This window comes from Rhinichthys klamathensis, unplaced genomic scaffold (genome assembly GCF_029890125.1).
Source record: "Rhinichthys klamathensis goyatoka isolate OS25496 unplaced genomic scaffold, OSU_Roscu_1.1 h1tg000050l_1, whole genome shotgun sequence".
In the NCBI taxonomy this organism is placed as follows: Eukaryota; Metazoa; Chordata; class Actinopteri; order Cypriniformes; family Leuciscidae; genus Rhinichthys; species Rhinichthys klamathensis.
The window spans coordinates 4,734,490-4,762,236 of record NW_026606596.1 but is presented as its reverse complement, the minus strand read 5'-3'; the positions used below and the strand labels follow the sequence as shown (position 1 = coordinate 4,762,236).

Sequence of the window (27,747 nt, the reverse complement as noted above, 5' to 3'; positions counted from 1 at the left end):
AGATCATTCAGTCCCATGACTGCTTCTGGACCTGTTTGCCATCCAGCGACTTGAGTTGCATGAAAGCTGTTTTTACCATCAAAACTGCTATCATTGATGTCAATATTGTCACATGTTAAGTGCACAAATCTGTTGGGTACATAGTTTGGTGGAACCACTGCTCCTGTATCCACGTCCATTATACGAAGTGTGCTTTCAGCCAAAGCTGTATCAACCTGTTTTAAGTTGTTGTAGCTTATGAAGTGACCAGCCATGTGAAACAGCTCAACCAGTTCTTTTGATCTGGTAGCTTGGTGCAATGTGCTTGCTAGACCAATATGCTGGGAGTCCAGTGTTTACCACAACTGAAGTTGTACACTAGGTCTTGAGCAACACTAAGAACCTTTGAGTGTCGTCTTTTTTTTTATTTTGAGCATCATCATCATCATCATGATTCACTTCTAAGAGACCCTGCCCACCAAACAATAAGCGAAGGAACATGAAGAGGCTCTCTGGAATGCATGATATAATTTCCTCTTCTCTTACTACAAAACAATGACATTGACCGGTCAGGCTTCAAACTACACACAGCTTCCATAATGGTGATCTTTAAAATCTGACCAACTTCATGGGTACAATTCCACAACTGGAAATATTTTGTTTCGGTTCATGTCGCTCTTTGTATATAGAAATTAATTCTCATGAACTATACAATGTGTGGAAATAACTGCAGAAAGTAATACAAATAGAAAGTATGACTATTATTTCTATTGTCTGTGAATGTATTTTTTTGTTGTATGTCTATTGTATGTCTATTATTACAATAGTACAATATTACAACTTACAATAGTAATACTATTGTATGTCTATTATTTCTTCGACACTGTGAATCATCAGATCCTTCTGTCCACCCTCTCATCACTGGGCATCACTGTAACTTCCCTCTACTGGTTTGAGTCCTATCTCACAGGTAGGTCCTTCAGGGTCACATGGAGAGGTGAGGTATCCAAAGCATATCAACTGACCACAGGGGTTCCCCAGGGTTCAGTTCTTGGACCCCTCCTCTTCTCCATTTACACCACATCACTGGGACCCATCATACAGGCACATGGTTTCTCTTACCATTGCTATGCTGATGACACACAGCTCTACCTCTCATTTCAACCAGATGATCCCACAGTAGCTGTACGGATCTCAAGCTGTCTGGCAGACATCTCGGCATGGATGAAGGAACATCACCTGCAGCTCAACCTGGCAAAGACTGAGCTTCTCATCCTCCCTGCAAATCCGTCTCTACAGCACGACTTCACTATCCAGCTAGATTCTTCCTCAATCACTCCATCAAGGACCGTCAGAAATCTTGGAGTAATCTTTGATGACCAGCTGACCTTCACAGACCACATTACAAAGACAGCTCGATCATGCAGGTTTGCAATGCACAACATCAGGAAGATCAGGCCTTTCCTAACTGAGCATGCAACACAACTTCTCGTCCAGGCCCTGGTCATTTCTAGGCTTGATTACTGTAACTGGACTTCCATCATGTGCAACTAAACCTCTACAGATGATCCAGAATGCTGCTGCTCGTCTTGTCTTCAACAAGCCCAAAAGGGCCCACGTCACTCCTCTGTTTATCTTTCTGCACTGGCTACCACTCGCTGCTCGCATCAAGTTCAAGGCGCTGACACTTGCTTACAGATCGACCACTGGCTCAGCTCCCTCCTACTTTCACTCGCTCCTACGAGTCTACCCCCAAGGTAGGGACCAGAAGCCTACGATCGATCAATGAGCGACGGCTCGTGGTACCATCATAAAGAGCCACAAAATCACTCTCCAGAACATTCTCATTCACGGTACCATGCTGGTGGAATGATCTGCCCACCCTCATCGGGAATGCAGAATCCCTAAAAGCATTCAAAAGACAACTGAAAACTCATCTCTTCCGTGAGCACTTAACATAAAAAAATAAAAAAAAATCTTTAAATCCTCACTTGTCTAGTTTATGCTACTCTGAGCAATGTTTGACCTTTGTATTTTGAGCACTTCTTGCATTGTTCTTGCCTCTTCACGATGACTCGTTTGGTTTAATCCTCAGATGTAAGTCACTTTGGATAAAAGCGTCTGCTAAATGACTAAATGTAAATGTAAGTAGAATAAAAAACCTCTTGGATAACTCAGAACTCAATTCACAAAATTTGACCCAAAGACAATAGTATGCATGTGACTCCAAACAAATGACTCTCTCATTTTAGATATTCTGTTTGTCAATTTGAAATATAATGATAAAAACAGATATTTAGAGAAATAATGTAATTATCATTGTCACATACAAGTACTTCTTCTGTACTTTTTTCTTCTGTTTCTTTGTAGATTTGACTTCAATCTCAGCATATGTGATCTCAGTCAGCTCAATTACATCATCTACGAATAGAGAATGAAATAAGACAGTGGTTTAACATGAGTTGGTGAAGACTCTCAGAACACACTGAAGAGAGCCAGGTTTGCTGATGACCTGAACGAGAAGATCTCTCTCAGACCCGGTCCACTGGAGCTGGTGGAGAAGAACATCATCGCGGTCCATTCCACACTTAAACAAGCCGCCATCACAGATCACGCAGGAGCCGAAGCCTGCATCGGACAAACGAGGGAAAAAGCCACACAAAAAAAGCCCAAACTGAGCCGTTTTGAGTCTAAAACATGCCTCCAAAAAAAGAGGCAAAACAGGAAGACGAATATGTGACAATCGGCAGTGTAAATGACCTGCTGCAGCAACAAAAAACAATGTTTACCGCACTACTGGAACAACAACACAGCAACTTCAAAGGATTTGTCAAACTAATAATGGAATCCACCAACACTAGACTGGAATCAATAACCAGGGAACTACAAGAAATAAAAACCAGTCTGCAATACACACAAAAAGAAGTGGATGACATTAAAACTGAGACAACAGATCTGAAAGAACGCAGTACCTTGATGCAAACAGATATTTTTAATGTCTGTGACAGCTTGCTGGCTGTCACGGACAAAATTGAGTATCTGGAGAGCCAATCCAGGCGAAATAACCTGGTATTTGATGGGATACAGGAGTCACAGGGAGAAACCTGGTCAGAGACGGAGGAGAAGGTAAAAAACCTTGTGAAGGAAAAATTACAGCTGCAACGCGAGGTGGAGGTGGAGAGGGCCCACCGCACGGGAAAAACTGGAGGAGACAGACCGCGGCCAATTGTCGTAAAATTCCTAAGGCACAAGGACAGAATGGAAATACTACAAAGAACCAGAAATCTGAAAGGTTCCAGAATATACATCAACGAAGACTACACAGAGGCAGTCAGAAGGAAAAGAAAAGAACTCATGCCGGATTTAAGAGCTGCGAGAGAAAGGGGGGACGTGGCTTTTTTACGGCAGGATAAACTGATCATTCATCCCCGGTCCAGCACACCAAAACAACCAAGGTCAGCTAACAATAATACATAAACAGGTAGGCCTATGATACATTGATGAAAATTTTTTATCTCACTATGTCACTAAATAAAACGCACACACATAACGGAGATAGTCATTCACTACAAAGGGTGGTTGAATATGAGCACCTGGAACTGAACACCTTACAGTACACTGAACACCACGCGCAGGACATGGAAAATGACATTGATCCTGTGAACAACTTCTTTGCTACCATCAACAATAACTGCCACTATTACACTGATGAACAGTTTAACAGTTCAATCAAGACCGAACAGCAATTATCCATTATCCACTTTAACAGTAGAAGTCTGTATGCCAACTTTCACAGTATCAAGCACTATCTAAACCAATTGAAACAGCACTTTAACATAATTGCAATAACAGAAACTTGGATAAATAGTGAAAAAGGATCAGAATTTGAAATTGAAGGATATGAAATGTCTTCTATTAACAGAGTAAATAAGAGTGGGGGTGGTGTGACCCTGTATGTGGACAAGGATTTAAAGTTTAAGGTGGTGGAAAAAATGTCAATGGTGGTGGATAATTTACTGGAATGTGTCACAATAGAAATATGTATGGAAAAAAAGAAAAATATTATTGTAAGTTGCATATATAGGTCACCAGGTTCAAATATTGACACATTTAAGGATTGGATAGAAGAGACATTTACAAAAACTAGTCAAAAAGTCATGTTCATCTGTGGGGACTTCAATATCGATCTGTTAAACCCAATAAACATAAAATGACTGAGGATTTTATCAACACTGTGTTTAGTCTAGGCCTTTATCCCCAAATTACCAGACCCAGCCGAATAACCTCTCATTGTGCTACACTAATAGATAATATATTTACAAATATCATACAAAACAATACAGTGAGTGGATTACTGATAAACGATATCAGTGACCACCTACCAATTTTTACAGTGTATGATAGTAACTACACTTTAAACAGACATGAAAATCAACCAATTTCTAAAAGGGTCAGAACAGAAGAAACAATGGAGGCATTAAAAGTTGATCTGCTAGCACAAGACTGGGAGTTTATTGATAATGAAAAAGATGTTGACAAAGCATATGAAGAATTCCTAAGAATATTTAAATTATTATATGATAAAAATTGCCCAATCAAAATATATAGCAGGAAACAAAAACAAAATGATAGACCGTGGATGTCCAAGGGATTACAAAACGCATGTAAAAAGAAAAATACACTTTATAGAGAATTTATAAAACATAGAACTATAGAGACCGAAAATAGATATAAGAAATATAAGAATAAGCTAACCAGTATTATGAGAACTTGTAAGAAAGAATATTATACAAAACTATTAGATAATAATAAAAACAATATTAAAGGTATGTGGAACATTTTAAATAATATTACTAAAAATAATACTAGACAGGCTACTTATCCAAATTACTTCATTGATAATGATAAAAATATCAATAATATGGAGGATGTGGTTAATGAGTTCAATAATTTTTTTGCAAATGTGGGACCAAACTTAGCTAAACAAATCCCAGTTCCACAAAGATTAGAAAATAGATATAATAACTTAATAGAAAGAAATCCCAGTTCAATATTTCTGACAGCAGTTGATGAAAAAGAAATCATAGATATTGTTAAAGGATGCAAAAACAAACCATCCACTGATCATGATGGAATAGATATAAAAATTATACAAAAGGTAATAGATGGGATCGCCAAACCACTAACGACTATTTGTAATTTATCATTTCTAACTGGTCAATTTCCAACAAAAATGAAAATAGCAAAAGTCATTCCTCTATACAAAACTGGAAATAAACACCACTTCACAAATTACAGGCCTGTCTCTCTACTGCCACAATTTTCAAAAATTTTAGAAAAATTATTTAACAACAGATTAGAGATATTTATAGATAAAAATAAACTACTCACTGATAGCCAATATGGATTTAGGAAAAATAGTTCAACATCACTAGCACTAACAGAACTCATTGAAGAAATCACAAACTCCATAGACAAAAACAAATATGCAGTTGGAGTATTCATTGATCTAAAAAAAGCATTTGACACAATAAATCATGAGATATTAATTGGTAAACTGGAACAAATTGGGATCAGGGGGGTAGTTCTAAACTGGGTAAGTAGTTATCTGAGAGACAGACAACAATTTGTGAAGATGGGAGATTGTTCGTCTGAATGTCTGGGCATGACTTGTGGTGTCCCCCAGGGGTCAGTGTTGGGACCAAAGTTGTTTTTATTATACATCAATGATATTTGTAAAGTATCTGAAGGATTGAATTTTGTATTATTTGCAGATGATACAAACATATTTGGTTCAGGGGACAGCTTACAGCAACTGTTGGAATTAATCACTTCAGAATTCAAGAAAATTAAACAATGGTTTGACATAAATAGGTTATCAATAAATTTAAGTAAAACTACATTCATGGTATTTGGAAACTGTAAGTCAAATCATCAAGCACAGATACAGATAGAGGGTGTCAACATAGAAAGAGTACATGAAAATAAATTCCTTGGAGTGATCATAGATGAAAAGATTTGCTGGAAGCCTCACATAAAATACATCAAAACCAAACTGTCCAAAAGTATTGCAGTCCTAGCGAGAGCTAAGCACATACTGGAGCCTAAATCACTTCGCATTTTGTACTGTTCACTAGTGTTACCTTATTTTAATTATTGTGTAGAGGTTTGGGGAAGCACTTATCTACATTCAATACAGCCACTAGTTATAATGCAAAAAAGAGCCATGAGAATTATTCACAACGTCGGATTTCGGGATCACACAAATTCACTATTTTTGCAGTCCAAATTGCTAAAAATTAAAGATCTAATCGAATACCAAATTGCAGTATTCATGTACAAAGCAAGAAATAGCCTATTGCCCGGGAATATACAAAAGATGTTTTCTGAGAGGGAGGGAGGGTACAATTTAAGAGGAAGGGGAAATTTTAAGAATAAAAGAGTTAGAACAACTAAGAAAAGATTATGTTTATCAATTTGCGGAGTTAAATTGTGGAATAAACTAAATGAGAAACTAAAGCAATGCCCAAACATATTCTTATTTAAAAAAATGTACAAAGATATTATTTTCAAGAGGTATTGAGAAGCACTGTAGTAAGAGTATGAGTGCTCCATTGCTTATGTTGTTTTTCTTGTTTGTTTGTTTTGTTATTTTGGTTGTATTTTTGGCTGCTTGAATAAGGGCATAATGGAGGTTAGATAAATAAATATTTGTCAGTAGTCACTATGATGTGTATGTATGTGTGTATGTATGTGTATGTACGGTATATATGTATGTGTATATATATATGTATATATATGTGTGTATGGATGTATAGAACAACATAATAATAATAATATAAAAATTGTAAATTGAATGACCGTAAGAATTGAGGGGGTAGGAGTATATAAGTTTTACTTCTTCCTACTCCTTTTCGCACATGTAATAACAGGAAAGAAATGTATTTTGTTGCTGCTCAATTGTTGTTGTTTTTTATTATTTTTTAATTTTATTTTTTCTTCTCCTATGTTTTTAAATGTTGTCATATACTTTCTTTTCTTTTTCATGTTCGAAATAAAGATGTCAAATCAAATCAAATCAAACATGATTTTCTCTGCAAATAAAATAGTGATAAAAAAAAGTACCTTAATTCCCACCTAAATAAACTTTATATACTTGTTAATTGATGTAAAGTTTTAAAATATGGAATTTCCTGACATTTTAGTCATCCTGGAGTTTGCGCTCTACTGAGTTTCACATAAGAGATACAGCTTGGCAAACAGCAAAAATGGATTCATCAGAAAAAATACCCCTAGAATAGTCTGTTTGCCAACTTTTACTAAAAAATGCCCGAGGGTGTCACATTATCTGAAAATCGACCTAGTCTACTACTGTTAGATGAAATTTACGCCCATGCTTGTACCACACCTGCATTACTTACCAGGACACCCAACCCGTTATTGGACAGCAGCACTAATTTAATTCTGTACCTGACTCGTTTGACATAAAGGCCGTGACCTGAACCGCACCCGCATTGAATCTACTACATCAGGTAGACAAAAATGACTTATTTTCTCATGTAACACAAGCAATCAAACTAACATTAGACAATCTGAGTTGATGCATTTAAGAAAAATAGACACACAGCCCAACATGGTAATAATTAAAAGAAATAATTATGAGAACGTAAAGACGTACAACATACGTCTTTACATGGCGCAGGTCGACATGCGTAGGCCATCTGCCGGAAGCTTGTTATTTTAGTCGATAAAGATTTAAATATGGATCATTTTCTTACACGAACGCATTGCTTCACTTAAGAAGACAATCATAAACCTGCCAGAGCCATTTCGAGCACTTTTACCATGAATGGATGCGCTTGATGGACTGTCATTTGAAACCTTTGATGGTCTTCGGACCATTTGAAAGCAGCTGCGGGTGGGTAGTGGGTACCGAATTAACTCGAAATAGTCTTGGCTATTGAACCCTCAATCCAACCGTGCCTATTGATTCCCGACCCTCACCCACAGCGCAAACGACAACTTAAATATAACTCCTCCCTTTAAATCAGGGGTAGGCAAGTTCGGTCCTAGAGAGCCGCTGTCCTGCAGAGTTTGGCTCCAACACTGAAAAAAACTTCTCCTGCCTATAGCCTTAGTAAGCCGGAAGACATTGATTAGCTTGTTCAGGTGTGTTTGATTAGGGTTGGAACTAAATTCTGCAGGACAGCGGCTCTCTAGGACCGAACTTGCCTACCCCTGCTTTAAATCAAATATTAGCGGTTCACCCATCGGGTACTCGCCCGAGTGCAGAACTCTGCTGGCTTGAGGAAGGATAGAGGAGCAAGGAAAAGAGGAAGCATCAATTTGAGTATTGAGAAGCACCCAAGGTGTGTTTGACTTGGAAGTGACACTGTGCAGACCGATCAACAATTCAAAAGCATAAAAATAAAATAAAAATTATTTACGGTAATTACAACATGGCGTGAACGAAACATTCTCCCAGCAAAACGCACGAGCCAACTCAATAAATATGACACACGACAGATTTGAAAAGACAAACAGTTTTTTATTATGTCAGGATAAACACATCGCTAGTTAAACATCTAGTCAACATTTATAATTAATATTCTGCCTAAACGTTGTAAGGATATCTAACAGATCAGTGTGTTTACACAGCATAACAAATAATATCAATTAAATGTTTTTATTAATAAATCATAATTTAAATCCTTTGTTATATAATATATCTAATTTTAATCAATGTGTCCCTTTAATCCATATGCACATAATCCCCATATATATGTTCAGCACAAACGGTTTTCTTTGTTAGACAATACTTCAATATATGAAAACAAATAACTACCGATTAAGAAAAGATTAGAAGGAAACCATAACATTAAACAGCTTCGTTTCATAAAACCAGTTCAAGCTAAAATGGACAGTCTAAATGTTTTGGAGTTTGGACTAAAACTTTCTCAGGATAAATTGCTGTTCTCTGTTTTTGTCATGTATGAGCATGATGCTACAGTCTACTGTGCCAGTAAAAATTTCACATACCAGTTTTTTCAGCTACACCAAATCAACAGGAAACAACAACAAAAACAGAAACTGAGATCTCATAATCATTACTGGAAGGTGATTATGTATTCTGGGTAAGCCTGTACATCATTGAAGATCACAAACATGGTTGGGTTGTTGATGTTGTCAGTCACACTGTTATAAAGATCAGCACTATTGGAGCTCTTCGCAGGGGGAACAGGAAGGCCTTGATTTCCTTGAGTGAAATCACCGACAAGCACCCTGGCGAGATACATGCGTTTATGTCCGTTGACATCAGGTTTAGAATAGCCTTGGGCTGAGTAATTCGGGTCCACAGCAAAATATGATCCATTCCCATACATGGCTCCTAAAAAAAGAACAAGAGCAATAGACTGTTGACACAAATGGATACAAGTGGAAATAAAGTTTATGCTGAATTTGATTGATACCATTTGCCCCAGCATAGCTGCGATTGAAGCCGTGATTGTTGATCTGATTTGTCTTATCAGGGCCAGTGCCGTGGAAGAGACGCTTTTCATTGTTTTTGTGGTTGTTTTTGTCTTCCAGTTCCTCCTTTTTGATCATATAGTTTCTCCAAAGTGTGCTGTTCTGGACTCTTTCAATCTAAAGACAAAAATAAATATTAGAATTACAACATACTAATAAAATGCAAAAACAGAACCTTTCGAAACTAATAAACAGGAGATTTCTCTTTCCCCTTCATCTAGTCTTACTTCAATGATGTTATAGGTTAGACCGGTTCTTCTGAACTCTTTCTCGACTTCTTTATATTCATTCGAGCCTGCTTTGAGTTTCACAAGAACAACTGACTTTCCTTTCATGTCCTCCCAGTGTGAAGGCAAAGGGCTTTGAGCTGCAGCTGCATCTATGGACAAAAAGAACAAAAAACATGAATAACTAATCTTTGTACATGATGGCCTTATGATCATTGTTTAAATTATAAAATAATCTTACTGTACCTTGCAGATCTACTCTGTTCAGTTCAATCCTCATTCTCCCTCTTGTGGCCTCTTTGCGAACTAAATCGGCATCATATTCATCATGATTAATCTTGATTCTCACTGAAGGCTGCCGGTTCTGAAAGGCCTTTTCCAGGTCATAATTAGTCAACATATCAAAGTTTTTGACGCTACGCCCATTCTCCTGATATTGCCACTTGACTACACTGCTGATCACAAATGCCTCACGTTTTCGGTTTTCATTCCTTTCCACCTTGCGGATCATGTCCCGAATACGACTCTCTGCACTGTGAACGTCTCTTGTCAGTCCCTCCAATGTGACGACAGAGTCTTGGCCTTTCTTCTCAAGTTGGACACTGACTGTGAACTCCCTCTGCATACCTTTCAGTGTTTCTACATCCTCCTTTGTGAAATTAGCAATGGCTGGATCACAGATTGGGACAGTCAAATGCTCCCGTACTATCAAGCTGTTGATCATGTCTCTGGCTTCCTTCAGGTCCTCTGGTGTCTCTCCACACAGCTGGAACACAGCTGGCTCAATTTCCTCACCCACCATCACAAACTCTTCATTTGAGGGAGATTCTGAACTTTCCCCCATAAAAAAGTCTTTTTTTTTTTCAAGGTACATATTTGTTGGAAAGACACACAGGAATTAATTACTGTAATTAAGAAAAACAAGAATGGATAGGATTAGCATTCTTTTTGTTATTGTTTACTGACCTTTAATTTTGGTAAGCAGACCTTTATCCTCCTCTACTTTTTCACCAGATCTTCTGACCATGCTTTGGTGGAAGTCTGCCAACATGTTCGTCTGGAATATGAGAAACTTCACAAACTTTACATGCACTGGCTTCTTTTTCTTCACAAAGCCAACAACTGCATCAACCATTGCATCTGCGACATCAGCTGATTTTGCACCACCCTGACCTAAAGGGTTAGAGATCGAAGAATCGTAAATAATTGACACAATATTTTAGTATAAAATATATATATATATATAAAATAAAGACCACACAAAGCATTTTACCAGTGCCAAGAGCTGGGAAGGCAACAGAAGTAATTTGGCGTGATTCGCACAACTTCAGAACAGAAAAAACGACATCCTTAATGTCAGATGGACCACTGCGACCAATAATATGGATGATGTTTCCACATGGCAGGAGCCCGGCTGAGGTCACAATCTCGGTTTGCTGCAGGTTTGATGATCCCACTATTGAAAAAAAAAAACAGGTTTACCAATTGTATTCAAAGTTCATTAGATCACTTTTGAAGTATTCAAAAAGGTAATGTCCATCAACAAGAAATGATAATAGACAAAAAAGAATACAAACCAATCTGTAAACATTCTTGTTCCACTTGTGATCCAGCAGCATCTAAAATGGCCTTGGATACTCCTGGATTACAATTAAAAAAATTAGTTACATTATAATTCTCTTCAAATGTGAAATACATTATAAATGAAACAGAGACTCGTTCAAATAAGCAAGACAGTGTGTGATGTTGGATTAACCTGCTTTCAGAGAAAATGTCTGATTTGAGGAGTTGACAATTGCATCAGTTTTTTCTTTAGTTATATCTCCTGATGAAACCTCCAGAGTCACTCGACCCAACTGCATAGTGTGCACCCCAAGAGAGGGAGAGGAGACTCTACCAACAAGCTCTAAAGAAAAACAAAGATGTATAAGGAAAATCTCTAGTTTTATTTTGTCACTATCCTAAATATATCCTGTGGCATTTGGATATACATTTTTATCAGAATAAATATTTTAATAAAATGTACTAAACAAATAAGTGGGATGGACATCAGATAAGAAAGTTACCAGAGTTCTGAGCTGACTTGCCAGAATTATTGATTTTAGGCATTGAATGTTGATGTGCTGCTTTTGTGATGGGACCCTGGATCTTATTTCTAAAGATGCTGGTAAAGCACTAATAGATAAAACACAGAAATATACAAGACAACATTAGCATGAGCAACTATGGTAAATTATTTAAATAATTTTTCTTTTTTTCTTTTTTTTTTTACAAATATTGATTATACTTTATGTGATGGGAAAAACCTTGACTTTGTGTTTTATTGGTTCTTGAATCTATTTTTCCTTCACTCACCTGAATGCTCTCTTTGTCAGAAGGGTGCACGATCACAGTAGCCTCTCTGAGATTTGTACAGTTAAATTCCTGGAACTCTGTCAGCATGATTCTGGCCACCAGATCTTTAGGAAAGCCAAGATTCCCAGTGCCGATAGCTGGGAAGACGACTGAAGCCATTCTCCAGGTATCTGCATTTTTCAGGCAATCTCTAATGATCTGAACGAGTACCTTTTACAATGTAAACAAATATATATATTATAATCTTTAAATAAGTACCATCATCATCATTGAGGAGTGACCTCCTGACATGACTGTAAATCACTTTGGGTGTACAGTAGTACATTAGGAAATGCGCTATATAAATACTTCATTCATTCATTCATCTAAATAAATAAATAAATAAATAAATAAATGGAACCTACATATAAGGCACAACATTTAATCAGCCAGCAATGACCTTTTTGATCAATTTAGATTACAAAATTGTTATTCTCACCATATCTGCTGAGCCTTGTTTCCAAAATGGACAAACTACATGGTAAACTTTTTGACATTTTAGTTTGTAACCATCTGTGATGACCATTTCACCATAACTGATTTTGTTTGAGCGAGCAGCTCTGTGGATTTCTGACTGGATCTGATAGCCAGCAGTCTGAAGGAGTGCTTTGGAGACGGCACCTTTACTGAGGTCCAAGTCCTCCGACATAGTGTTTACAATGATATCAGCCTGCAGGAGAAAAAAGGAGATACTACTTTTGGAGGAACTGGTCCCAAATATCATAAAAACAATTTAAAATACCTCACTTTGATCTGACCTGTATGATGGTAAAAAACAAAAAACAAGCTTTTTTTCAGAGAATGTATAATTGAAGGGCTAGTTCAGTCTAAAATGTACATTCTGTTATGGAGCAGAAGGTTTGGAATAACATATGGGTGAGAAAAAATTGATTTTTGGGTGAACTATCCTTTTAATTATATTTTATTTTATAATTCTAAAGTATAATTCTAAAGGTATATCCTTATGCAGTGTTGTGTTTTTTTTTTCTTTCTTTCTTTCTTGTTAAGGATTGTTAGATGTTTTGTGGAACAAAAAACTCAATATTTACACTTACATGTGCATCCTTGATGTTTCCTTTGCTCAGAAAGATTTTTAGTCCCTCTTTTGTAGTTTTGGTCTCAAGAACACTCAAGCTTTCAAAATGATCTGATCTGCCATCAGAGCTCGAGTGTGCCTGTCCTTCAAAGTATTTATTACCCCGGCCTTTGGGACCTTCAAACTCACGGTTTCTTTGGTCATAGTTTCCACGGCCACGACCACGGCCACGACCACGATAGCCTTGTTCATAGTTACTGTACCCATGAGGTTTGTTTTGCTGAGGTAAAGTCATTTTAGGGTTATAAGCAGCAAACTCCTTTCTGACAGCTTGAGCCATGGCTTTTACATTGCTGCCATTATTGTCAACCAAGTGAATCTCAGTAAATGTGCTACTGGAGCCTCTGCGGTTATGATCTTCAATGTACTCACACACTTCCTTGGCGATTGATTCAGTGCAAAGTTCAAGAGGACAACCAAATATCCCTGAACTAATAACTGGAATTGCAATGGAGGAGCAGTTTTTGCTCGACGCCTGGTTCAAGCTTTCCCTCACAGCACGTCTCAGGCGTTGCACGGTGGTTCGTCGGTCTGAATCGCTGAAGCGAGGTCCAACAGCGTGTACCACATATTTACAGGGAAGACGACCAGCTTCAGTGATAATGGCATCTCCAGGCTTCAGAGGCCCATGTACTTTTATGTATTGGTCAGAGTATTGCTGTAGACATGGTCCGGCAGCTTGTAGAAGTGCGAAAGCTACACCACCACTGTGCATCAGATCTTCATTAGCAGCATTGACCACAGCATCAACACTGAGCTTGCAAATGTCTGCCATCCTGACAGTAACAGTTATTCCACCTGGCGTTCGAACTTCACAAGAGACCTGGCCAAAATCTTCAAAACTGCGCTCAGTAAATTCAACGTCCTCTTCCAGCATGTCATCTTCCTGGAGCACCACCACAAATCTTTTATCCTTCAACAGCATCGAGAGCATCATTTTACCCTGTTCCTTGAAGTACTTCTTTGCTCCTGCCTTTTTAATGATGAGTGTGTCTGTGTAGAGAGCATCTGCCAACCTTTTAAAGATAGTCATAACTGGCTGGACAAATATACACTCTCCAGAAAGTTTGATCCAGGGTCTCTTTGAATCAAAATTCACCTTCATCTTATCAGACTTCATAAAATGCTGCCAGTCTTGTGATTTTCTTTCTTTTATGAATTCAACTGCTGCATGTGATTTGACACGAACAGTTTCTTCAATTCTAGTGTGTTTCTCAATGAAACGTCCCAAGTTATCACTGACCTCAATCACTGGGTCTCTGAATCCAGTCACTATTATTTTGCCTCTATGTGAAAGATTAATAAACACAGATATCTTTTTAGAAGTATTGAACATTTCTTGCAATTGTTTTTTGAGATCCTGCCACTCTGGCATTTGAAGGACACCCTGATCTTCTATAATGAGGTCTTTGGATGCAAGAACCATATTCACCCTCTTCTCTGCCTCAACAAGTGCTTTTTCTGTGCTCCCAATCACAACAACATCTTCATTCTCGATTGTATAGACAGCAGGTATTCCATGAGATATAAAGAGATCTGTGGACATTTCGTCACAGTTCACTGATCTCAGGAACTCCAGGACTGAACGGTCAATCTGTAAGGGCTTGTGTTTCATATTTATTTTCTTCTCAAGGACCCAATTCTTGAAGGCAAGAATTTCTGAATGAATTCCTGATACTTTTAGTCTGTTCATTTTTTTGTGGTAGTCAATGTGCATTTGTGGAGAAACAGCACTTTTCAGGCCATCTTGTAAAAACAGAGAGTACATGGCAGGAGAAATCTCCATATGGTCTGTCACACTGATCTTCTCTCTATCCATTTGATTTTTTGCTCTCTCTATAATTTTCTCCATGATGGGCTTCAGTCCAGTTATCTCATGGGTCATTCCCGCCAGTGTCAGGACACCTTTAGAGGCATCCATATATGTGAAAACCTTATCTTTCACCAATTCCTTTACATCACTCTCCACTTTAGACCACAAGGGGTGTGACACCGGCCACTCAGATGTTGTGTAGTTTGAGATTATTTTCTTGAAGGCATCACAGGCATTCTTACTCCAGCCATCAATGTGTCTTCTGGTAACTCCTTTCTGTTTCAGTAATGCTTGATCAGGTCTGAGTGAAGCTTCAGGTTTGTCCATGTTTATTTGGCAGAAGTGTGAGCTCATCTGGTCTTTAATAGAGGAAATCTCCCCTTTCTTAACGAGGAACTTCCTGATGGCAGGATGTACACTGACTGTAATGGGTTCAGGCAGCTTCAAATGTGGTCTGTTGCCACCATACAAGACTGTATCCAGTGATTTAAAGTAGGGATATATCTTGACTGGAACTTCACCAATGTTATTCTCTTGCTTCAAGACTTTCTCTTTGGCTGTAAAGAATAAAAGTTGCAGGTACAATGAATAAATAAATGCAATGATATTGTCAAAATGAGGTAAATAAATGTTACCAAATCTAGAACCATAACAGCAAAGTCTACAAACAATTGCACATGTATTTATAAATATACACACGGGTGCACATAACTGGTACGCAGGTACGCATGCGCGACAAAAATTAGGAATGCGTAATGCGACTTGTATTACTCCGCGTTTTTGCGTACTTAACCGATCTTCTCATCTAACTTTACACACGACATGTTGCTTGTCAACTAAGTTATACTGTCAGAGATGTCCAAAAAGCAACAGACGTTAAGCAGCTTTTTTGGCGTTTCGCCACCTACAAAGAAACGCCAACTGGAGCCAGAGCCGAAAAAAAGACTTTTTTCGGAAAAGTGGCTCAAAGATGTGCAGTGGCTTGAAGCTAACGACGAGCGCACTGAAATGTGGTGCAAGATTTGCCGCTCAAATCCACATCTAGCAGACAAAACAGGTGCGTTTTATAAAGGCTCAACGAATTTCAACCATCCTTTATTTGACAAACATGAAAAGAGCAAGGAGCACACGAATGTGGCGCAAGATATTGTTAATAAACAAGCTAGCCGAGAAGAAATGTCCAGTCACCCACTTGCCAGATGGCGAGACAAGTTGAATGAAGAACAGCGGCAAGCTCTGTTTAATATTTTTCTCCTCGCCTTCCATAAAGCTAAACACGCACGTCCCATGTCTTCCTATTCGGAGGATATTCCTTTACTGAAGCGGCTAGGAGTAAATGTCGGAGGTGCATATCATTCACGTGAAGGGGGCACGCGCATCATGCAAAGCATCGCCCGCGCCATCAGCGGGGAGTTACGAGCCAAGTTGCAGTCTGCTGAATTTTGGGGGCTGCTTTTTGATGGATCTGAGGACATCACAAAAACTGAGCAAGAAATCGTTTACATTGTTTCTGTGTCCAGCACCGGAGAGTTTACCTCAGATTTTATTGGACTGATTGAATTGGGTGCTGACCGAACTGCGCAGGCCATAACAGACGGACTTGTGAGACTTTTCCAGGACACAGGCTTGGATGACTGGACAACAAAGTTGGTCGCTGTGTGCACAGACGGGGCTGCTGTCAACGTCGGTATTTACAACGGCGTTGTGCCAAAACTCCGGCGACTTGCTGCGGTTGGAGACTCCCTTGTGCACATTCTGTGCACCGCACACACACTGGAGAATTGCGCAAAATCAGCTGATCGCAACGTTCCTTACTGTGAGACATTTAATCGCTCTGTGGTCAAGCTGCTACAGTTTTATTTACAAAAAGGTGAAGCAAAAAAAACTGCTGAACTGAAGAAGCTGTGTGAAGAAAATGGGATATCCTTTGTGAAGCTGGGTAAGTTTCATAATATCAGATGGTCTGCATGGAGGCATGAAACGCTGTTAAAAATAGCAAGACTATTGCCAGCCATTAAAATGCAACTGGCTAAGTGTGATAACAGTGATTTCCAGCATATCTGCACAGAGCGTTTTCAGTGCTTTCTGTCAAACATGCTTGACATTGGTAACATTTTGAAGACCACATCCATTAGGTTTCAGAAGGAAAAGCTGACCATTGGAGAATGTAAGGATGAACTCATGGTGGCCATTGGACAGTTCACACTTCTGCTTGATGGTGAAGGCCAGAGGGCACACACTGTTTCTAATGCTGATGCTGACAGAGATAAGACAAACTTACTCAGGGGGTTAATTGAAGAGTTTGAAATCAGATATGACTCCCTCAAGTCATGTGATCATTTTTTAGTATTTGATCCTTCAACATGGCCTCAGGAAATGCAAGACCTCCACAGTTTTGGAAACGCAACAGTTTGCAGCATTCTCAAGAAATATGAGGCCACATTGCAACTTGACAAAGACACCACTGTGACAGAATGGATGCGCTTAAAGCAGGCAGGAAAACGCCTGGGAGCCTCTTCTGTGTATGACTTGGTCCAAATAGTAAATACAAGTAACCCAGATGCTTACTCCAACATCAACAAGGTGGTTAAGCTGTCTCTTACGCTGCCTTTAAGCAGTGCAGCTTGTGAGAGGGGATTCTCACATCTCAACATAATTAAAACCAAGTACAGATCTCGTCTGTCACATGCTCGTCTCACAGCCCTGATGCAGATACACCTGTCAAAGCAGACCACAGAGACATTTGACCCAAAGCAAGCTGTTGACCTGTGGATGGAGACAGCTAATCGGAGGCTCAACCAAGGACAGGGAGGTGCATCTGCAGCATCTTCATCTACCATGCAGGAAGCTGAAGCAGAGGACACTGAAGAGGACAGTGGTGGTGACACTGAGGAGGACAGTGAGGAAGACTGCACTTTATAAGACCACGCTACATATGGTGTGAGTACCAAACACCATCTTCTGGTACTCACCTGAGTAACTCACTGATAAAGTTATGTGCACCCCTGAATATACATTTATATTTCTACTTAATTGAATCCAATCACTCTAAACCAGGGGTGCCCGATCCTGCTCCTGCCGATCGACTGTCCTGCACAGTTCATCTCCAACCCTAATCAAACACACCTGAAGCAACCAATTAAGGTCTTCAGAATCACTTGAAAATTAAAGGCAGGTATGTTTGATTAGGGTTGGAGATGAACTGTGCAGGACAGTCGATCGGCAGGAGCAGGATTGGGCACCCCTGCTCTAAACCAAAGGTTCTGTTTTCAGTTATTCAGTCTGTTGTTAATCCTTCTGTTAACACATTGTCTGTTGCCTCTGATGCTCTATGTGAAGGCTTTGTGAGATTTTTTTAGTAACAAAATTACTAACTTAAGACTTAGCGTCTGCCCTAACTTAACTGATTCCCCAATCTTGCCACCCGTTTCTGCTTTTTGGGAGGTTTTGGAACCTATCAACCTCTAGACACTGAAGGAAGTGATTGTCAACCTCTAACCTTCACTTTGTCCTAACGATAACATTCACCCAAGATTTTTTAAAATGAATTATTGATTCGATTGGGCCAGGTATGGTATCTTTTATGAACAAGTGCCTTCAAACGGGGTCTGTTCCTGCCAATCTTAAAGTGGATATGGTTCAAGAAGCCTTCACTAGATCCTTGTTTTTTTTTTAAATCAGCCTATTTCTGTTTTACCTTTCATTTCTAAGCTATTGAAGAACATAGTGGAGGACAAGAAATTACCCATCTTTACTAAACTTTCTGTCAGACAGGTTTGACTGAAACCATTTCAGAACAGTAGCTTTTAGACCCACCCAAGACTCTAGTCTAGATCTAAAAGCTACTGTTCTGAAATGGTTTCAGTCATACCTGTCTGACAGAAAGTTTAGTAAAGATGGGTAATTTCTCCTCCTCTATGGCACATCTGACTTGTGGCCTTCCACAGGGCTCTATTTTGTCTCCCTATCTATTTTCTCTCTACATGCTACCTCTGGGCTCTATTACAAGGAAACATGGTGTGTCCTTTTATTTTTATGCAGATGACCCTCAAATTGCACTCAGCTTGTACAAAACGCTGCGGCCAGACTTCAAGTGTCGTAAATATGATCACATCTCTCCTATTCTCAGATCTCTACACTGGCTGTCAGTTCACAAGAGAAAAGATTTAAAAATTCTACTCTTTGTTTTTAAATCTCTATATAACTTGGCTCCTGTTTACGCATCTCTCTGAACTTCTTCATCCCTACACTCCATCCAGAAGCCTAAGAACCTGTGACCGGGCTCTGCTGGTAGTCCATTGCTCTAGACTCAAGCGTAGAGGGGAGCGTGTATTTGCCGTGGCAGGGCTACGACTCTGGAACACCCTGCCTCTACAGATTAGAACGGCCCCTTCTCTGTCTGCTTTCAAGTCTTTTATAAAAACCTACCTGTTTTCTTTAGTATATTGATTATTTTCTTCGGTTGGTTTTACTAATTTATATTTGAGTCTGATACTGTTTTGCTACTCCTGTTTTATGGTTACTCTTGGCTATGTTGCTTTTATTTTTTTGTTTTATTTGTTGTTATGCATGTTATATCTTCTTTTAATCTTGTTGTTCTGTAAAGCACTTTGGTCAGCCTAGTGGCTATTGTAAATGTGCTATATAGATAAAATGTATCTTGAACTACCTTCTTCCTCCTGAAAGGTAACAATGGCTGCTTGTTCTGCTGGAATTGTGATAACTTCCTCTACTGGACCACCCCATTTCTCAAAATAAAGCTCCAGTAGCATCTTGTTGTTGGCCTCAGCTGGAAGATTCTCCACCCGCACACATGTGCTTCTCTCCAGTGCATGGGCCCTCAGATTACTCTTCTTGAACTTTTCATGTGTCCTGCTGTCCTCAAGGAACTGTCCTGCATCTGTCAGAAATGATAGTTTACAGAATGTGCCAGACACATTTAATCAAGTCATAATATCAACATTATGCAACTGTAGGTACAAACAAAGTATTAAAGGTGTTATTTAATTTCTGTGAACCAGTTCTTTTGTATAAATTGTTTCATTGAACGGTTAAGAAAAAAAAAAAAAAAAAAAAAAAAAATATATATATATAGGCCTATATATATGCACAGACTATTTAGTTTAATCAGTCTTTCTTTTTATTATATAATTCACATCAAATAGACAGTATAGTTCTTATTTGGTTCTAGTTATAGTTTTTGATTTATTCAGATTGAAAAATGATTACACAACCACCAAATAGTCGGCGATATTACCCAAGTATGTAAATCGGCATTAATGGATAAGCCTTTTGCAAATCCCGCCTTGACCTCATAGAGATCTGAGAAACCATCGTCAAAGGTTATACTGCTGTTGTAGCACATTATGCAAATTTGTTACATTGTTGAACGTTACAGAAGTAAGACAGGAATGATGACTCGGTTTGGCAGTTCAGGATCGATTCTTTCGTTTGGGAGACAATAACTGTATCATGCACTTTGATCTTTAAAATTTTGCAGACCTTTTACATTCACAAAAAGCAATATTACGCACAAGATAAAAGGTGATATCTGAAACATAACAGGGGCACTTTAACCAATGAAAAAAATTGATTGAGATTCGGGATTGGTGGGTCACAAATTTAGTGTTACAACTTAACCTGACAAAATCTTTTGCTTTCTGTTTTTAAATAATTAACGGGTATATTAGTGACTTGTGACAACACTCATGGAATGAATGTCTTTTTTGCTTGGTTGGCAATGTATTTGCAGTCTGTGTGTTTCTCGTAACTTTCTCCGAGAGACTAATAACTTTTGTGTAATGAATGAATCAAGTGCACCATCGCACAGAGAGAAGATTGTACATTAAAGTAAGTATAATTACATATTAATGAGCATGTTAAAATGTTTTATGTATGCGTATGTGTCAGTGTAAACACCTTGCTTAGCCCAGTTAGCATTTGCTCATGGAAAGCAGATAGAATAAAAATGTGTTGATATTTGGTAGGGTAATGTATTTGCACTTGCAAGTTTCCAATAAGAAAAAGTATGTACATTTCTCATCGCATTTGGGGGGAGGGGTGTGGTAATGGAGGGCGGGCACCCAGCAGCAGAAACATAAATCAAAGGGTGTTTCTCAAAACCAAGAATGCAAAGAACGGACTTGTGTTCTTGGGGAGAACGCTCTTGCTAGTTGTTCTTGGAAGAATGAACTCACAAGGTGACGAGCACACAGAACACTGCTGACAGTTTGAGACGATGTGTTCTTGCTGGTATTGCGCAATAATTCCCCCGCACAGACAACGTCTGCAGTACCCAAACATAACGAGAATTATTGACGATAACAGCCAGGCTGCAATGGTCTCTTGACTGTGGGGAAAAACGAGTCTGTGAGCAAACTGGCCGGTTGGCTCGATAGCTAACGACAACGTTACACCCGCAGGCGCTTATGGAGATTCTCACTTCCGAAAACGTTTGAGCACATTTTCGATTAGCCATACATTTTCGTAAAATGCCAATATTTGAAATCTACACAGTTGATTTCTCGCATCAAATGTTCTCAGAAGTGAATTTAGTGATGAAATAGTGTACGTAATTGTAGAAAAACGAAATACTGTATTGACCTGCCTCTCCTTCCTCGAATGCCGAATTGAATGCTGGGATATTTCTGCCGTCAAGTTCACACAAGTTACCAGCCGATGCATCCTCGGTAAAATGGGCGTGTCAAGAACACATCCGGGATTTTTAACTGTTCTTGCCAAAATGCAAACTTGTGTATTGGGACAGTACTTGGGCCACAAAAGATGACGTTTCACAAGAACACAAGGACACAAGTACAGACAAGAACACAGATTGAGAAAGGCCCTATGCCTATGGTTGGAGTTACTGCAAGGTAAGACCATTTCACACTACACTGACAGATGGCAACAAACACTTTGTCGGCTGGCACTTGTTTTTGACAATTAAACATGCGCAGAGCAAGACCGCAGCCTTTGACATGATTGATCATGATATCCTTATCTCTCGCCTTGAACACATAGCAGGTTTAAAGAGTACGGTTTTGAAATGGTTTCAATCCTTTGTAAGAGATCGATATTTTTCAGTCAATTATGGAAACTCGACCTCCACTAAAAGACGCCTTCCATGGGGTGTACCGCAAGGGTCTATTCTCACTTTTTTCTTTGTACTTGCTCCCGTTTGGTAGCATTTTTAGAAAGCATGGAGTATCATTCCACTGTTTTGCCGATGACACTCAATTGTATTTACCACTAAGGCACCCGATGAAATCTTTGGATTGTCTTTTAACTTGCCTAAATGATGTTAAAAACTGGATGGCAAAAGAATTCTTAATGTTAAACGAGGACAAAACTGAGGTCATTGTTTTTGGCCAGCCAAATGACCCTACCAAGGTCCTTTTAGATTCGAGCCCATTGGCGCCTTACTGTAAAACATCGGTATGATATTTCGGCATCCAAATCGATGATAACCTAAAAATGGAGAAGCAAATCAATGCGGTGGTACAGGCTTGTTTTTATAATCTGCGTCTCCTACTAAAAACTAAACCTTTCTTATCAAATGTAGATTTCGAAAGAGTTATTCATACTTTCGTTCTATCGCGTCTTGTTTTTGTAACTCCCTCTATTGTGGCATCTCTCCCGCATTCCTGGCCCGTTTACAATCAGTGCAAAATGCTGCGGCAAGGCTCTTAGAGAGGATCAAGAAATATGAATCCATTACTCCGATTTTAGCTAATTTGCACTGGCTCCCTGTTCATCTAAGAGTCAAATACAAGATTTTAATGTTTGTATACAAATCTCTAAATAATCAGGCCCCCACCTGTACCTTGCAAATCTTTTGATTCCTTATAATCCCCCTAGAGCAGGGGTGCCCAACCCTGCTCCTGCCGATCGACTGTCCTGCACAGTTTATCTCCAACCCTAATCAAACACACCTGAAGCAACCAATTAAGGTCTTCAGAATCACTTAAAAATTAAAGGCAGATGTGTTTGATTAGGGTTGGAGATGAACTGTGCAGGACAGTCGATCGGCAGGAGCAGGGTTGGGCACCCCTGCCCTAGAGCATTGCATTCAGAAAATCAAAAACTTCTTGTCGTACCGAGGACTAAACGCCTGTATAAAGGTGATCGCGCTTTCACTGTTATGCGACCGAGATTATGGAATGAGCTGCCTCTATCTATTAGATTTGCTAAATCTATATCAGTATTCAGGAACTTGCTCAAGACGCATTTATCATTGACCGCTTATAACAGGTAATCTCAATGTGGTATATGTGGTGTGAGATTTGGTAATATGTATGTTTTATATTTTATTCTTTTTATTTTCCTGCAAAGCACTTTGGGCAACCTCATTGTATTTAGCATTGCTATATTAATAAACAAAAAGAAAGAATTAAACACGTTGAATCGCTGTTTTTCGGGTCATGGAATGTCTGAGAAGTGACATACTGTAATCTGGTGATTATCCATGTTTGTCAGAGTCTGTTCAGTGGGAGTTCGGTGTGAATTGCCCTTAAGAAAGGTTGGCAAAATCTACATTATTGGGCATCATAGAATGTATTTGCTCATTTCGATTTACCGTGACTTGTTAGGCACGCAAGAAAGTGAGTTTTGATTAAGTGACTCAGTAAATCAATGTTGACAAACGCCCGCAACTGTTTCAAATGATTCAGTCTGATTTGGTGAACTGGTTCATTGTGTGCACTAAAAAGAACCAGTTCAAAAGAATGATTTGTACAACAACTGGACATAACTTTTTTCCTAACTTCAAGATCTAAGAACTACTTCCCTAGTCCAAAAAGAGCCTGATGTATATATCTATAGAGCTAAATTAAGTTTAATGACTATGTATTTTTAAGTGGAATTTTTTTTAATTAATTATATGACATTTTATGCCTATATTGTACAAAAAAGTAATAACAACAACAAAATAATTATTATTATTATTATGTGAAAATGTAAATGTTATATTATATAAATAATAAATGTAAATATATTTTTCTATGAGTAGAACAACTTACCACTGGGATTTTTAAACGTCACAACTGCTTTTCCTAATTCCGGTATTAATTCCATCCCAAAGTCATTTTCAGAAAGACTTGTAATGTTCTCCACCAAAAGAGTCAAAACATCTGAATTAAACTCATCTGGAAGGTTCTCCAGGAGCACAGCACTTGACTCTTGAGGCTTCTTCACATCCAGCTTGAATTGCAGGACACTTTGATCTTCAGGAAAATTAAAAGTGACTTGTTTAGGTCCCCCTACAATTACAATTAACCTAACCTAGATCATTTTATTCCAATTAGGTAACTACCTAATTCATGTCTTTACAATTGAATATGAAAATGATTTATGTACATCAGCTATAACAGTAAAAAAACCTAACCAATAAAAAAGATCACATTTACATATTTCCAGATGATTACTTACTTAGTTCCTGATATCCACTTGCCTGCCCCATCTGGAACTACACAAATGTAAAACATTTAGAATATGTAAATAGAGAACATACTAAACAAGTTGGACAAGTTATGTTCTTTTTTAATCTCCGACCTTTTGAAACATTACAGAAAAATGACAACCATCTTCCTATAGAGAAAATGTGCCTACATCTCAACCATAAAACAGTAATATTTTAATGACTAATGTTCCAATAGGCCATATATAGCGGTGGCTTGATACAATCTAAAGGGTTTGGTTTGCACTTGTTAATGGTTTATTTGGAAAAGCACTGTTGTTCCAAATTTAGCATTTTAAAATAAGTCTACTCACTCTTTGTCCATTGCTGTCTCCCTGTTTCTCTCCATCACTGGATTTGAACTCATTCAACTTGATTTGATGGCTGTCAGTTGTATTGACATGTTTTGCCTGGAAGAGCTTGTCATCTCTGCCTTAAACGCAAACGATCAGGCTTAGTCAGATACACCACAACACATTTTTCTCTTGTAAATGGAAGGAGTTTAAGACTAAAAAACAAACAAAACAAAACAATTTGCTGTAGGCAATTATACAGCAAATTATTTATTTTTTTATTTGTTTGGGGGGGGGGGGGGGGGGGGTACAAATAAGGTCACTATACATGACTGATATCTTTACTGATGAAAAGGAGTAAATACAACCTAACCAATAAAAGATCACATGATGCAAGCAGCTGGAGACAAAGTTCAGATGATTGACTTACTTGGTTTCTGATTTCCACATGCCTGCTCCGTCTGAACACAAACATATAAAGCATTTATGACTACATAAATGGAGAACTAAACATGTAGAAAATATTACGAATATTATGACTACATAAATGGAGAACTAAACATGTAGAAAATATTACGTGTTCTCTCCACCCTCTTTCAACAATATAGAGAAATGACAACCATATTTATAAAGAAATTATAAAACATGTTTGTACCATAAAATAAGTTTCAGATTTTTATGATAGACCATATTGTTCAAAAGTATTGACTTGATGCAGTCTAAAGGGATTTGTAGTAATAACTGCACATTTTGTAACGTTTACGCCTACTCACCTTTTGTCCGGTGCTGTCTGCTTGTTTCTCTGCATCACTGGGTTTGTACACTTTCAGCTTGATTTTCTGACTGTCAATAGTAATAATATGTTCTTCCTGAAGGAGTATGGCATCTCTGACTTAAACACAAACAATCAGACTTAGTCAGATATCAAAATACAATTTTTTCTCTCAAAAAATGGAAGCTATTTGTTGTTGTTGTTGTTATTGTTGTTGTGCCTGAGTTAATGGTTCTGAATATCATGAAAACATCTTAACAGCTTGATTTAATTTACTTCTTATAAATATATGTAAAAGCTTGTTATTTTATTAACATCTTACTCGTGTTTTGTTTGTAGCACTTACTGTCAGATGATTTGAAGAGAATCGTAGCAGAGTTGCTCTCGCCATTATATTGCACGACGCAGTCTCCTCCCTGAGATCTCTTCTTACTCTGAAAGTGAATATGAAGTTTATTTTTCACACTTTTAGCGTGTTCAATTCCCCAGTCTCCCTCGACAGTGAGGGGATATTCGTCCATCGTGATCGTTCTGGTTTATGAGGAAATTAGTCGTCAGCGTTGTTAGTTGAATCACGCCCTCCTGCTTATTTTCACTTTTGTTTCTGTGAAACTGAGGGGGCGTTTTTTTGGCAATAAATTCACAGATTCGAACTTCCCGGATTAATCACTCTTGAGCTAAACGTTGTTACTAAACATAACACCTGTTTTCAATCGTAGTAACGCCTAGGCCTATGCGCAGGCGGCTGAGAGACATATCCAGTCAAAATGCGCATTCTTGAACAAATTGCAATAGAAGCAAACTCAACCGATTTTGTATCCTCAATATGTCCTGATTAAGGGGAAAAAGCCCCGAAGAATCCCATTAGGGGAAAGTTTCGAAAAAGACCCAATTATAGCCTATTCATACGCCTATTCATTATTTTGCTCACGTGAATAGGGTAAAATGTTAACCTTTAGATATCACCATGAAAGTTGTTGTAAGTTGATTACTTACATCAAGACAAACAAAAAATGTATTACAAGTGTTGGAGGAGACTGCCCAGCAGTTTCAGGTGCAGGTGGTTAGGGTTCTTACAGCAACAGGTGGTGGTTGTTGAGCCCGTTCTCAACCTTTGGCGTCATATAGGTGACGCCATATGACAAAACGGCGAAATACTACGCACATGGCACCCTTTAGCGTGAATATAAGAGATACCCCTCGCTGAGTCGCTGCAGACTGTAGCGCGGTGACGTCACGTATACACGTCACGTATGTACGTCACGTATGTGTTACCACGCATGCGCAAAGTAGACGCATGTGCGCACGCGCAGTTCATTACAATCACTTCGGCGATTCGATGGCAGTAAGTCAATACGCATTATTTATGCTGTTTTAACTATTGTTCCTTTGTGTTAACGGCTTTTAATTGTAAGAGATTCCATAGAGCGCATCAGAAATGGTTTAGATTTGACAAAAAATGTTATGTTTTATGATCTCATATTATCAAAATGACTTCAGCGAGTGTTAAAATGATATGTATAAGTCTTAATTCGCCTTTGAACAAATTAAGGTTTGAAAGATGTCTTCAAATAGAGCAGAAAGACTTATGTAAGTAATGTAGTTGATTGTTCCATCCATTGCAAAAGAAATGTTGTTCCTCAGTATCAGATCGTACTGTAAAAGTTACATTCATGAATGTAGTGAGTGTACTGTAAGTTATGTTAAATACATTTGTGGTGAAATTAATTAAAAAGTAATGGAGTTGAACATTGTATTTTGCTCAAATAAGATTCATTGTGATTCTCCTTAGTTGTTTTTATCATTTAGACAGCATAACTTTTTTTTTTTAACTAGTTTATGTTGTTCATAAATAAAGAAAAGTCTCTTAGGTACTTTACAGACAAAGCCAATAACTTTGTTTAAAAAAAAAAATATATATATATATATATATATATAAAATTCCTTGTATGACTCTGTACTATATTAATGCCTTTCTTCATAATGATTCAAATTGTTTGTTCTGTATTTTATCTAAATTAGGTGTTGTGAACTGGAGTGCATTTTCCAGCAATACAAGCAAGAGTTCCGGGTGCCCTACTCGTTAACTCTGTGCTTGCACTGCAATATACGAGGACTGCCCACCTGGGGCTGGGTATGTGGGTGATGGCAGAAGGGGAGTCCTGCGTTGATTTTATTCTGATAAGGAGGT

The 27,747-nt window shown here is 38.3% G+C and overlaps 1 protein-coding gene across 2 annotated transcripts; it reads right to left on the bottom strand.

Moving 5' to 3' along the window:
* Positions 1-8,978: 8,978 nt before the first annotated feature.
* parp14rs4 (poly(ADP-ribose) polymerase family member 14-related sequence 4) lies at positions 8,979-26,149 on the bottom strand. Of its 2 annotated transcripts, XM_056247842.1 has the most exons (19): positions 25,903-26,149; positions 25,558-25,676; positions 25,215-25,245; positions 24,806-24,924; positions 24,464-24,500; positions 24,055-24,258; positions 19,707-19,937; positions 13,184-15,594; positions 12,568-12,798; positions 12,090-12,299; positions 11,801-11,909; positions 11,491-11,640; positions 11,312-11,374; positions 11,008-11,190; positions 10,701-10,907; positions 9,981-10,586; positions 9,735-9,886; positions 9,450-9,624; positions 8,979-9,367 (listed from the first exon to the last, which is right to left on the bottom strand). In XM_056247842.1, exons 1-19 carry the CDS (start codon positions 26,075-26,077, stop codon positions 9,087-9,089), a joined length of 5,694 nt encoding a protein of 1,897 aa, XP_056103817.1. In that variant the 5' UTR covers positions 26,078-26,149; the 3' UTR covers positions 8,979-9,086. The 2 variants fall into 2 exon arrangements, with proteins under 2 accessions (XP_056103817.1, XP_056103818.1); XM_056247843.1 differs by lacking the exons at positions 24,464-24,500; positions 24,806-24,924.
* Positions 26,150-27,747: the final 1,598 nt, after the last annotated feature.

Coding starts and splice junctions, on each gene's coding strand:
- parp14rs4 (XM_056247842.1), bottom strand. CDS start 26,077: ATGGACGAATATCCCCTCACTGTCGAGGGAGACTGGGGAATTGAACAC. Junction 19,938..24,054: donor GACGTTTAAAAATCCCAGTG/GTAAGTTGTTCT, acceptor CATTTCTGACAG/ATGCAGGACAGTTCCTTGAG. Junction 9,368..9,449: donor CAGCTATGCTGGGGCAAATG/GTATCAATCAAA, acceptor TTCTTTTTTTAG/GAGCCATGTATGGGAATGGA.